Consider the following 14,798-nt stretch of genomic DNA (forward strand, 5'->3'; position numbering starts at 1 on the left):
AGGAGAGAACAGCCCCTTTCATATACGGTGTAATTTCAGATCGTTTTAAGATTTAATGTCTCTCCTAACGTTCAATTAAAAAAACTGTTTTTTTTTGTTTAATTTCTTAACGTTTTTGAATTAATGCATGTTTTGATTTTTGCTCTCCGCACATGAATAATTAAAACAAAATTTTCATATTTTTTTCTTTTTTTTTTTTTTGGCTAAACATAGTTTTCGTAGTTTTGATCGGACTATTTTGAGAAAAAAGAACCGGGGGAGGAGGCGTAGTTACCCTCCATTATTTTTGGTTACTTAGAAAGTAACTAGAACTTTCAATTTTTAACGCTTTTTTAAATAAAAAATATACAGAACTCACGAATTTACTTGCGTAATGAACTTCTATATTTCTATGTTTTTTATAACGTATATGAAGTGGTTTGCTCCCTCTTCAATGCACCGGTATTTACGCTAAAACTAAGATTTTGTCCAAATTCCTTAAGAATGACCCCTGAATCACATAGGCCGTAGAATAAATAGTTAAAAGTACTAAAAATACTTTAACGTAAAGAGCTAGGTATTAGGAGGAGGTGAACCCCTCATATGTATAATAATTGCTTTTCGTTCTAAGTTTTAATGCTGTTCCTTACTTCTAGTTGAAAAATATTTTTCATATTTATTTTCTCTTCCCCCATGAAAAATTTCTCCATGGAAACATCCCATACGTAGCCCCCCTCCATCATCCCCTCCCCCAACCAAAAATCACCCCGAAAATGTCTGTACACTTCCCGATAACCATTACTAAATTTACTTAAATTTAAAAAAACAACAGTTTTTTAACTGAAAGTAAGGAGCGATATTAAAACTAAAACGAACAGAAATTACCCCGTATACGAAAGGACCTGTTCCCTTCTCACCGCCTCGCTCTTTGCGCTAAAGTTTGCCTCTTTCTCTCAACTCTACTTTTTAAAACAGTAATAACTTTAGCGTAAAGAGTGGGGTGTTGGGGGGAAGCCCCTTTCATGTACGGGGTAATTTCTGTTCGTTTTAAGTTTTAATGTCGCTCCTTACTTTCAGTTAAAAAACTTGTTTTTGTCATTTAATTTCTGAATGTTTTTAAGGCCATGTTTTGGTTCCGGCTCTCCGCAGATGAATAATTAAAACGAAATTTGCATATTTTTTTTTTTTTTTGGCTAAATGGCTTTCGCATAGTTTTGATCGAACGATTTTGAGAAAAAAGGAGCGGGGGAGGAGGCCCAGTTGCCTTCCAATTTTTTTGTTTACTTAAAAAGGCAGCTAGAACGTTTAGTTTTTTACGAAAGTTTTCATTGGTAAAACATATACGTAACTTACGAATTAGCTTATGTAACGAACTTCTATATCCGTTATTACGTAAATGAGGGGGTTTTTCTACTCGTCAATACCTCGCTCTTCACACTAAAGCTTAAATTATGTCCTAAATCCTTAAGGATAACCCCTAAATCAAAAAGGCAGTGGAATAAATAGTTGAAATTACTAAGAATACTTTAGCGTAAAGAGGCAGGTATTAGGAGGAGGTGAACCCCTTATATGCGTAATATTTTCTGTTCGTTTTAAGTTTTGATGCTGCTCCTTAAGTTGAAAAACTTTTTCATATTTTTTTCTGTTATTCTTTAAATAATGCTAGAAAATCCCGCGCCCCCTTACTGGAAATTTTCTTCTCCCATGACAAATTCCTCCATGGAAAAAAAAACACAACAAAATTCCACATATTCGTAGATAAGAGCTCGAAACTTCCATAAAAGGGTTCTCTGATACGCTATATCTGATAGTGTGATTTTTGTTAAGATACAATGACTTTTAGGGGGTGTTTTCCCCTATTTTCTAAAATAAGGCAAATTTTCTCAGGCTTGTAACTTTTGATGGGTAGGACTAAACTTGATGAAACTTGTATATTTAAAATCAGCATTAAAATTCAATTCTTTTGAATTTTAATGCTGATTTATCACATTATTTAATGCTATTGTTACTAGTTACTAATAACAATCTCGTTCCTTACTAGTTCGTTACCACGAACTGTTTGATTCTTTGTAACTGTTTTATTTGTGTCTTATGCTGCCTTTTCAAGCTTAAAGGTGTATTTTAAGAAACCCGAAATTGTGGTAATAAGTATTTTGGTGAAGCCATCCAGCACACTCATTTAATTAAGTTTTATTCAGTTTGTAATTGTAGGTCAGTTTTAAGAGAGTAATGTCGATTTGTATCCCCAGGTTTAAGATATTTTTTTCAAGGAGAACTGTCCTTGATCAAGTACTGTAAATAACTTTATAACTTTTAAACTTTGTGCTATTCCTTTTTTTTTTAAACAGGCAGTGCCGAATCCAGGGAGCCCAGGCACTTTCTATTGGAATCTCTAGTTGAAAATTTCATAAATTTTTCAACACAATTCAGACATTTGTTTTCAAATGCGTTGCTCCTCTGATGGGTGCTAATCTTACTTAGCTTCGCTAAGGGTTGGGGATGGGGCAGTGTCCTCGATAGAAGAATCATATTGCCGTCGAGAAATCCTAAACAGTGAGTGCTTAAGTTAAATTTTGACAAAAGCTGGTAAATTTTCGTCCACTGACTGCCCAGTCACCCATCCTCTATAAAAAATCCCCTACTATGCCAATGGCAATACAACATCCATACACTATGCTCGGAAAGATATAGGAGCTTTCTACTGAGTGTTGTGGCAACAAAAAGAAGAGCATGCCAACATACGTTTAAAAGGTTAATTTTCATGCGGTTTCAGTTAAGGAAGCACAGGATTAAAAAAAAAAAATTCATATTCTAGAATTGAAAAAAAAGAAGAAAAAAGAAATTTTGATTTGAAAGCTAGCGTTTAATGATTACTATTTAGAATCTGCTGGACGCCCTTGTTCAGCTCAACACAACCAGAACCGCACGCAGTAGTTTGCTTGTGATGGGGAAAGGGGTGTCGAAAGGCTTTAAAATATTTTTTGTTGTATAATTTTATGTTTACTAATTTTTACACTTATTGAATTTTATATTATATACGATTTTATATTTTATATATAAGTCGTCGAAAGTTACAGGACAGTTCTAAGAGATGTTGTTATTTGGCGATGAAGCACGAGTCGATTGTAACTGCTGGTTCCTATAATTTTAGATTTATGATCATTTGTTATTTTATTATAGGGACTTGCATTATCGAAAACAAATGGCTCTTGCAACTTGATATTTCGATCTTTCCTCTGGTAGAAAAAAAACTACTAGGGAACAGTGACATAATTTCGTCAAAATCCTGGGGGCGGGGGGTGGGCAAAATTGGAGCCAATTTACCTAAATCAAGTGAAAATGACAGTAATAACTAAAAATTGAGCCGTATAGTTCCAAAAAGGTAATTTTTAGCACTATAAAATTACTACAAATGTACTTTATAATATTATAAAGGTACGCATGTACTAATAAAAACTGATTCTGCTTGATTCATGCAGGTTTATATTAATTTGGACATAATTTGGGAGGAAATTATATTTCAGCTGGGGGGTCAAACTCGGATCTGGGGGGGGGGGGGGAACCAGATTTAACTTAGTTTGGACAAGATTTTAGAGGAAACTAAATTTCAGCTGGGGGAGAAAACTCGGATCTGGGGGGACCCTGGTCTGGGTGGGGCAGTTACTCCCCCTTGTCCCATAGTAAACAAAACCGCTGCCAGGGACATAGCTAATATGATTAGAAATTCTGATGTGATAAATTAAGCGTTTGAAGTGCATATTTTTAGTCAAAAATTAAATAAAATCACTTTAATGCTTCCTGAGCTTACTTATTTTGTGTGTCCAAGATAATCGGTAAAACCTCAATCAAGACGATACATTTTTAATTTAAATTCATGTATAAATAGTTTTGTTTCCCTGGTCGGTTCTTTTTTCCAAATCCAGAATTTGCTAGCTTATTTCACACCTATACGAATATTGGTAAAACTCTTTCACTTGCTGGCTTCCAGATTTATTATATATATATATATATATATATATATATATATATATATATATATATATATATATATATATATATATATATATATATATATATATATATATATATATATATATATATATATATATATATATATATATATATATATATATATATATATATATATATATATATATATATATATATATTTCTAGAGGCCAAAAAAAAGGTAGTTTTTGTCGATAAAAGATGTGCGAGTGTAAAAGTTTATTTTTTATAGGAAAAAGAGATGTTTGATGACCAGATCATTGCTCAACGAATCTGGATATCTTCAAATATAAACATACCCGTAAAGATACAAGATGTCCGTAAAGATACAATTCTATATTATAAGTGCTATATTGGAAATGAAGTAATTACATCATATATGAGTAAATGGTTTACTTATGAAGAAATATGTAAGTTCCCCTGTTCTCTCTTCAACACCCCGCTCATTACGCTAAAGTTCTTTCTCTCAATTCTACTTTTTAGAACATTAAAAAACTTTAGCGTAAAGAGCGGGGTGTTGAAGAGAGAACAGCCTCTATCATATACGGAGTAATTTCTGTTTGTTTTAAGTTTTAATGTCACTCCTTACTTTCAGTTAAAAACACTTGTTTTGTTTATATTTAATTTCTGAAGGTTTTTGAATTAATGCATGTTTTGATTTTGGTTCTCCGCACAGGACTAATTACAACGAAATTTCCTTATTATTTTTTATTTGGCTAAATCGCTTCCTCGTAGTTTTGATCGGACAATTTTTAGAAGAAAAGGAGTGGGGAAGGAGCCCCAGTTACCCTCCAATTTTCGGCTCCTTAAAAAGGCAACGAGAACTTTTAATTTTTACGAACGTTTTTACTAGTAAAAATATACGTAACTTACGAAAAACTTACGTAACGAACTTCTATATTCATATATTTCTTCTACTTATATGAGGGGGGTCGCCCCCTCGTGAATTCCTCGCTCTTCTCACTAAAGCTTATATTTCGTCCCAATTCCTTAAGAATGGCCCCTGAATCACCAATGCCGTAGAATAAATGGTTGAAATTACTAAGAATACTTTAGCGCAAAGAATGAGGTATTAGGAGGAAGTGAATCCCTCCCATACGTAATAATTTCTGTTCGTTTTAAGTTTTAATGCTTCTCTGTACTTTTCCCAATCCAAAACTTCTTCATATTTATTTTTCATTGTTTTATATATAAATCGTCCCCAAAGACATAGTTATAAGGTTTTTAGACTATGTTCAATAAAATAGCTTTTTCAGAATTTTTATCCGGCGACTTTTGGAAAATCATTGGCAGGAGAGGGGGCCAAGGTGCCCTTCAATTTTTTTGGTCTCTTAAAAAGGACACTAGAGCTTTTTGTTTCCATCAGAATGAGCCCTGTCGCAATGTTCTAGGACTACTGGGTCGATACGATCACCCTCGGAAAAAAAAAAAAAAAATAAACACGCATCCGTGATATGCCTTCTGGCAATAAATTAAAATGCCCCAGTTTTGTAGATAGGAGCTTGAAACGTCTACATTCTCTGATATGCTGAATGTGATGTTGGGATTTTCGTTAAGACTCTATGAGTTTTAGGGCGTGTTTTTTCCTATTTTCTAAAATAAGGCAAATTTTCTCTGGCTTGTAACTTTTGATGGGTAAAAACAAACTTGATGAAACTCATATATTTAAAATCAGCATTAAAATGCAATTCTTTTAATGTAGCTATTGGCATCAATATTTCGTGTTTTGAGTTTTAGTCACTATTGAGCCGGGTCGCTTCTTATTACAATTTATTACCACGAACTGTTTGATTTACTGGTAATATATATATAAGCAAATTGTAGGAATTTCAAGGGGGGGGGGGGGGTTACCAGCCTATTTATAGCTGACTTGTTCTTAAGTCAACTTGAATATAGATATATGATGGGTAAGAATAATCCAAATAATTAAAAACATGTTTTATCAAATAAAAACGATATTTAGAGGATATTTTGGTTTTAAACTGTCGGGAATTTATTGATATTTCTAAAAATATTTATCCATCAGAGCTGACTCTTGAGCCTAGTCATGGCACAGGTCTAGACAAGCATTTCTTAGATTAGAATATTAATATTTCTGATAACAATAATTTAGGTTTTAAAATGTATAATAAAACGGATGATTTTGATTTTGGAGTGATTCATTTCCCGTTCCCTGAAAGTACTCAGATATCACATATTCGGAATTTTATTCACAGTTACTTATATGTGCAAGGATTTGTAGCAGTTATATTGATTTAAAAATAGATGTAAAATTTTAAGCCAAAAATTGATTTTAATAGGTTTCTCTGCAAATAAATTGACCTAGCAATTTAAAAAATTTAGCTTTCATTATAACGAACTTTTAGATAAATACCGAAAGAATTACCTTGAAATACTTAGCGAAATCTTTGCTTGATTTCGATTTTCCTTATTAAAGAGTTTGGCCTTATTTTTGAAAGTGGATTTCCGAACAATTTTGCACATGTTGTATTTTCAAAAGGTCTTAATTTGCATTCATATCGATGAATTTTATTTAAGCTATATTTGCATCAATAGAGACGATTTGATATAGTGTACACATTTTAATAATTGTTCAGTAATAATATAGAATGTGCATAGGTATGATCATTCAGATTAACATAAATATTCGAGGACCAAAATCAAGGTATGATCAGCTAGTTCTGGATTTATTTGGTTGTTTTACATTTTTTTTTCATAGGTATGTATTTTGGGGGTGATACCTAGCAAGGGGATGCCATGGGGAAAATATGGTAGGCACGCCACTTGCCTGGTTAGAGAATTTAAAGTGCTGAAATCCTATAGGCAAGTGTGTATTCTTAATTTGGGCCCTTGTGCTGGGTGGTCGCCTTTGAATTATTTGTCTTATTTTTTTTTTTTTTTTAATATTCGGTATATGACGACTAATACTTGCTTACGAAATGACTACATGTCCATAGACTATTCCTTGCCCTTGATTGTGTAAGGCTATGCTGTTTGACCTATGTAATTGGATGGATAAGTAAGGTTAAGGCCTTGTTCAAGTACTGATCTATTTAAATTACTAAAGTAGGAAAACAGTCATCCTTTCCCTTTCTGTCTTTTTTTTCATGGTGTGGCTTTGTTTCTGTGTTTGTGTTGTTGCACTGGTGATTCTTTTTTTTTTGGGGACTTGGCATTAACCAAGTGACATATAGTAATGGTAAATTCAGTCGGTCTGTCGGTCTATCGGTCCCGGTTTTGCTACTTTAGGCACTTCCAGGTAAGGTAGGACGATGAAATTTGGCAGGCGTATCAAGAATTGGCACAGATTAAATTAGAAATAGTCATTTTCTCGGTTTGACCATTTGAGGGGGGGGGGGAGGGGGGCCAGTTAATGAGGAAAAATAGAAAAAAATGAAGTATTTTTAACTTACGAACGGTTGATCAGATCATCATGAAATTTGATGGTTGGAAGGATATCATGTCTCAGAGCTCTTATTTTAAATGCCGATCGTAAGTGGTGACATTGGGGGGGGGGGACCTAAAATCTTGGAAAACACTTAGAGGGGAAGGATCGGGATGAAACTTGGTGGGGAAAATAAGTACAAGTCCTAGATACATGATTGACATAACCAGAACGGATCCGCTCTCTTTGGGGTAGCTGAGGAGGGGGTTAATTCTGAAAAATAAAAAAACGAGGTATTTTTAACTTACGAACGGGTGATCGGATCTCAATGAAATTTGATTTTTAGAAGGATATCTTGTCTCAAAGCTTTATTTTAAATCTCGACCGTATCTGGTGACTTTGGGGGGAGTTTGTGGGGGTGAGGGTGGGGACCTAAAATCATGGAAAAGCTTCCATAAAAAAGTCTTAGATACTCGATTGACATAATTGGAACATATCCGATCTAATGAAGGAGGAGAGGGTTAATTCTGAAAAATTAGAAAAAATCACGTATTTGATCGGATCTTCATGAAACTTCATATTTAGAATGACCTTGTAATTCAGATCTCTTATTTTTAATTTCAACTGGATCTTGCGTCATGGGGGACAGTCAGGGGGGCTGGAAATTTTTGAAAATACTTAAAGCAGGGTGATCAGGATGAAACTGGAAAAGAAGAATAAAAACGAGTCTATGATACGTGACTGACATAACCGGACTGGATCAGCTCTCTTTGGTGGTGTTGGGGGGGGGGGGTTAATTCGGAAAAATGAGGTATTTGTAGCTTACGAACGGGTGACCAGACCTTAATGAAATTTGATATTTAGAAGGATCTTGTGCTTCAAAGCTCTAATTTTAAATTCTGACCAGATGCTGTGACATTGGGGGGAATTGGAGGGGGAAACCGGAATTCTTAGAAAACGTGGAAATTGGGGTATTTTTATCTTACGAATAGGTGATCGAATCTTAATGAACCTTGATATATAGAAGGATCTTATGTCTCAGATGCTCCATTTTTGACGTGAATTGTATCCGGGGACATAGAGGGTTGGAGGAGGGAAACAGAAATCTTGGAAAACGCTTATAGTGGAGAGATCGGGATGAAAGTTGATGGGAAGAATAAGTACAAATTCTAGATACGTGAATGACATAATTGGAACGAATCCGTTCTCTTTGGAGGAGCTGGGGGGTATTAATTTGGAAGAATTAGAAAAACTGAGGTATTTTAGACTTCAGAACGGGTGACTGGATCTTAATGAAATTTCATATTTAGAAGGAATTCATGTCTCAGAGCTCTTATTTCAAATCTCGACCAGATCTGTTAACATTTGGGGGAGTTGGAGGGGGAAATCGGAAATCTTGGAAAACGCTCTGAGTAGAGGAATCGGGATGAAGCTTGTTGGATAGAATAAGCAAATGTCGTAGATACGTGATTTCTGTAACCGTACTGGATTCGCTCTCTTTGAGGGAGCTGGGGGGTGGGGCTCAGTGCTTTGGCGAATTTGGTGCTTTTGGACGTGCTAAGACGATGAAAATTGGTAGGCGAGTCAGGGAGCTGCACAAATTGACTTGATAAAGTTGTTTTCCCAGATTTGACCATCTGGGGGGCTAAAGGAAGAGGAAAAATTTGAAAAAATAAGGTATTTATAGCTTACGAGTGGGTGATCGGATCTTAATGAATTTTGATATTTAGAAGGATATCGTGACTCAGAGCTCTTATTTTAAATCCCGACTGGTATTAAGCCTCTGATATTCCTTTTAAATCAATCTATTGGTTCTTAGAATTTTGTTAGAGCTCATACCATATGAGCTCTTGGCTCTTAGCTTTTCTTGCCTCGTCACAAGTGCCATATGAGCTCTTAGCTCTTGTTTTCAAGTGAACACATTTTTTACTTTTGTTATTTTGTATTAGTCGTTTATGATTTGAAAAGCTAAAGACAAATATATGTAATATATTGGTATGCAGTTTGACGAGGTTCGTAGGTACTACTCTTTTCTTTTTCGTCGTTAATCACGAAAAGTTTAAAGGCAACTCCTTCAGGGCAAGACGCAGGTGCTATTCATTATCTATTTATTGCCCACGTGTGGTTGTTACGTAATAGCTAATTGTTTGCTAATGCGAAACCCTAGCAACCAAATCCTACGGTTTCCTAGTAACCAGCAGGTATTTTGGTTATTGATCAATAATACCTGGTTGTTATTTAATTCAAAAGGGAGTATTCTTGGATGTTAAGTAATGGTTAAATGTTTACTTAAGCAATTTAAACGCATGTGTTACGGTTTTTTCTTCAGAATTTATTTTTTTAGTCCCCCCCCCCAGGGCTGCTAGTTAAGTTGGGAATCTCTAAAAATAATTGGGGATGACATAATATTGCGTTACAACGACAAGTTACTATCATTACTATGCAACAATAAGTTGCTATGCAACAAATTGAATATGATCAGGTAACATATCCAAAACGAACTTTGACAAGGACTGTAATATATAAGGCAGCACTATTGATTTTTTTTGGGTCCATGTTAAATTATGTTAACAGATTTTAAGCTAGGTCCGTTTAAGTTCAGTAAGCAGGCCTGCATGCTTACTGAACCCAAACAAACCTAGCTTAAAATCAGTTAATATCAATAATCAATAATACAAATTTCTAACTCCTAGAAATTTGTAAATTTGTAAATGTTTTAAAAGTCCCAAAAGATTCTAGGTCCTAAAAGTTTTAAGTAAAAAAAAGTCGAAAATGTTCAGAATAAAAAAAAGAGATTCACCTAGAGGGCTAAGCTTGTAAGCCACTCAAAGGCAATGTTTATATGTCTTTTAGTTTTGAAATTGCTATTTACCGTCCCTGAAGGCCAGGTTCAAAATTATTCCACGGATGGGACTAAATAGTTAAAGAATGGCTTGTAGTGAGGATATTTTTAAAACTAAAGGTTATATATAATACATAAAAAATGACTATCTACCATAGTTCTTTCATAGGAATGACACATGGGTGGAAGATAGATAGACTAATCTATTAACAAATGAACTTATTTCATTCTTATACAACCTTAATAACAGCTTAGGTCAGAGTCGCCTCTCGCTCAATCCTACTATCTGTTTTTGGCTTTTTCAACAATTTACCATGGCTTGGTGCCCACAACCTCTTGATTTTTAATTCATTGCATTAATCATAAATAATCATTAATTTTAAAAGGGTCCTCTTCCTACCAGCCATTCTTGAGCTATTGAATTCAATCATTGGAATTTTTTTAACTTGGATATTCAGGGGACGGTAAAAAAATAATATAAAAACTAAGAAAGAGTATTTACCGAAATTTATGTATCTGTATACCATATACAATCATTAGTTTTATGAAACACCCCACCTCACTAACCATCCTTTATTTATTGTATCCAATCCCTTGAGTATTTTGCAACCTGGACCTTCAGGGGCCGACAAAGCGCAATATTGAATTTAAAAAGCGCAATATTGAACTTAAAAAGTGCATAAACTCTGCTTTTGGGATTTTTACGAGGTTAGCCATTGAAGCGAATGTTATCTATTCTGATTCTGAATTTTTTGTTTGTTTTATCAGGACTTTTATTATTGATTAGTGTTTTTCATGCAGTTTTGGTTTATCAAAAAGACATCAAGAATCCTCTAGTTTTACCGAATTGTATGTATATCATTTTTAGTCTTAAGAAAACCCCTAATTATTTTGGAACTTGGATTTTTTGGTGTTTGGTGTTTTTGAAATGTTTGGTGTTTTTGATTTTGAATGTATTGGTGTCCTCGTATGGTGTCATTTTTGAGTGCGCGTTTTTAGTGCCTAATATGGACTTTAGCACATTGTCAAGCTATTAATGACACGTGAACTATAATGTATTTTTAATAACCATAAGAACTATAATATATCTTTCATAGAGACTTATTATGACTTTGTCTTAAATTATTGTCTTTAATAGACACATTCCTTCTCAGAATTCATGCATAGGACATTTTGGGAAGAATAATAAAACTCATAGTATAAATTAGGACCACACCTAGTGGTAATGAATGATGACAAGAACAAAGGTGTTGTGTATATATGTGTTTTTCTATTAATAATAAACAATTTTATTATAAAAAGCTTTTTTTTGGGATTAATATTTTTGGGGGTAGTATCATCAATACAAAAATGAATGCTTTGAATCCATCCCACAAAAGACTTTATTTTGTTTTTCTTGAAGAGGTGCTTATTTTTATTTTGGGCTCATACACAATTTTTAGCTGTGTATGATGGTAAGCTGTCCAAGATACTAGCAACGTTTACAGGTGCTTTGTTTTATCAATACATCTTTATACCATTTTTTTATATTGTCTACTAATGGCTTTTTCATTTACTTTTGATTTCACTGTCTATTACCACATTATGATAATATAGATTGCATTTTTTACGCTGAAATTAGAAACACGTTATGAAATTGGTTCAGCAATATGCCTTTCTTTTCCCCTTTGCTTTCATTTGAATACTAACACCAAAAATATGGTGATAGGATCCCTCAACAACGTGTTACCTAAACCATTAGTAAGAAATTCGATCTTCATCGACAACTATTAGTTTCTGTATTACATTATCTTTAAACACTAATTTCTCTGGAAACTCTACTCTCGCATTTCCACTATCAGTAGATTTTTTTCGATGCTCCAGATGAATTTAATATTTCACTGTCATGACTACGCAAGCTTAAATTTCCAATAAAATCTCCATTATTGCTTCTCTTATTGTTCAAATATTTGTATTTGTTAATATTCAGCGCAACGATAACTTTATCATGCACAAACTATGTCCTGATATTTTTCTAACATGAAAATTGTGGTTAAAATTCGTATTTTATTTTTATTTTAAATTTAGAATATATCCCAGGTGAATTTCTTTGGTATAAATATGTAGTCATTTTAAGACATGAAATATGTTTCTAAGTTCAAAAATACTCTTAAGATCCAAAAAGAAATTCTAGGTAAAGAAATTTACTTAAAAATAATTGAAAATATATCAAAGTAATGCAATGAAATATTTTTTTATTGTTATAACGGAATGTACAATATCATCATAAAATTTTGAATATTTTGAGTCCGTTCCAAAAATAAAATCATCGTGTTTTATTTTGACTTGGCACTTATTTCGTTTTGAGGTCATATGTGGCATTTAACATGGTTTCACTTACAAGCTCGTCACACATTTTATCATTACTATTATTCTATTCAATGTTGGTATCTTATTTTAAAATATCGATGATATAATTAACGTCCACTAATGTTTTGCTTTTAATTGCTTTGTTTTTAATTTTCTTGGTGGTATTAGCAATATTCTTCATATTATTGTCTGCGGTATTCATTATTACTTGAGAATACTCATCCCATTCGGTGGCTAGTCGATGTTTCTTGACATTTGTAGTCTAACAATAGGTACTCTAGGCTTTATTTCATTGCCGCTAGCACCTTCAAGTTTCGTCAAAGTAGAGCTATTCATATGTTTCTATGAACCGAAAAAGTCTATTCACAATGATATCATTCTGAACTATGTTGTAAGTACAGTTGATATCATTTTAAGACATGAAAACAATTGGTAGTCCCTAAAAAAAAATTCAAGTCCCCAAAAAAGATTTTACATAATAAACTTGTTTATTATCAATCGAAAGACACATATTTACATAAAACAATTATTACTTATCACCATTCTTTAACTACTTGGTGTGGTCCCAATTTATACTATGAGTTTCATTCTTCTTCCTGAAATGTCTTATGCACATATTTTGAAAAGGAATGGGTCTTGTAATATATGCATTAAGAATTTGAATAGTGGTATATTTTGTTCGCATTTTTCAATTATCCTTAGGCATATTTCCCTTAAAAAAACGTTTCACTTCCAAAAAACTACATATTTCTTTTACTTGATCATATATAGTGTACATTTTCTTCCTACCTTCATAGAATAGTGGGATCACTCCAATATAACTATGCATATAATCCGATCGTCTTAACGAACTACTCCATATGTATCTTTTTTAGACAGACATAATATAATTTGAATGTCATTGATAGCATGGCAATTCACTAAAGTCCATATTGACCACTAAAAATGCAAATTCAAAAACCACACCACATGAGAACTTCCTTAAACCAATATACTCTCATTCGAATACATCAAACATTTACAAAATGTGTTGAGCTCACTTCGTCTAATGATAAAAAAGAAAATCAAAAAATATATCTAAGCTTTAAAGAAAAAAAATTATATGGGCAATAAAAAGATCTCCCCAAAAATCTCCCCAAGTCCCAAAGTCTCAAAAAGTCCTGAAAAAATTTGAGGTGTTCTTATAAGCTAACAATGATCTATACACAAATCGATAATACTTAGAGATTGTAAATGTCTTTTTGATAAACCAAAACTGTATGAAAAACAGTAATCAATAATTGATAATCAGTAATCAAAATTAAAATTAAAATTTTTAAGTCCTACAAAATTCTAAAAATCCAAAATAACTAAACGTCAGAATCAAAATAAGTAAGATTCGCCTTAAGGGCTAAGCTCGAAAACAGCCTCAAGGCAATGTTTATGCGCTTTTTAGTTTTGATGTTGCTCTGTATCGTCTCTTGAAGGTCCAGGTTCAAAAATAATCCATGCATTTGATTCATTAGCCCAAGAATGGCTAGTAGGGAGAGATATTATTTGAAACTAATGATTCTATATGATTTACAAAAACATAAAATTCGGTAAATGTTCTTCTTCTGTTTTGATATTTTTCTTTACAGTCCCCGGAAGCTCCAGGTTCAAAAATATTCCACGTATTGAATTCAATAGCTCAGGAACGGTTAGTAGGGAGAGATATTTTTTGAAAAAAGGGAGAGATATTTTTTTGAAACTAATGATTGTACATAATATACAAAACCATAAAATTCAGTAAATGTTCTTCTTCTGTTTTGATATTTTTCTTTACAGTCCCCTGAAGCTCCAGGTTGAAAAATACTCCACGTATTGAATTCAATAGCTCAGGAACGGTTAGTAGGGATAGATATTTTTTGAAAAAAGGGAGAGATATTTTTTTGAAACTAATGATTGTACATAATATACAAAACCATAAAATTTGGTAAATGTTCTTATTCTGTTTTGATATTTTTCTTTACAGTCCCCTGAAGGCCCAGGCTCAAAATATTCCACGGATTGTATTCAATAGCTCAAGAATGACTAGTATGGAGGGGTGCTTTTAAAATTAAAGATGATATACATACAAATCTAACTAAAGGGAATGTAAATGCCTTTTGATAGCCAAAACTGTATGAAAACAGTCCTTATGCACTAAGCATACAACAAAAATATATAGATTACGAACCTCTTGTATATTTCACTCCTCGTGAAATTCCTTTTAGA

The 14,798-nt window shown here is 33.1% G+C and overlaps 1 protein-coding gene across 1 annotated transcript in view; it reads left to right on the forward strand.

The window, feature by feature from the left end:
* LOC136036872 (neural cell adhesion molecule 2-like) overlaps positions 1–14,798 on the forward strand; it is an 85,544-nt gene that overhangs the window by 29,474 nt on the left and 41,272 nt on the right. Inside the window, exon 4 of the mRNA XM_065719204.1 lies at positions 4,220–4,397. Coding sequence (XP_065575276.1) covers positions 4,220–4,397 — 178 coding nt within the window. The remainder of the gene's footprint in view (positions 1–4,219; positions 4,398–14,798) is intronic.

This window comes from Artemia franciscana, chromosome 16 (genome assembly GCF_032884065.1).
Source record: "Artemia franciscana chromosome 16, ASM3288406v1, whole genome shotgun sequence".
NCBI lineage: Eukaryota > Metazoa > Arthropoda > Branchiopoda > Anostraca > Artemiidae > Artemia > Artemia franciscana.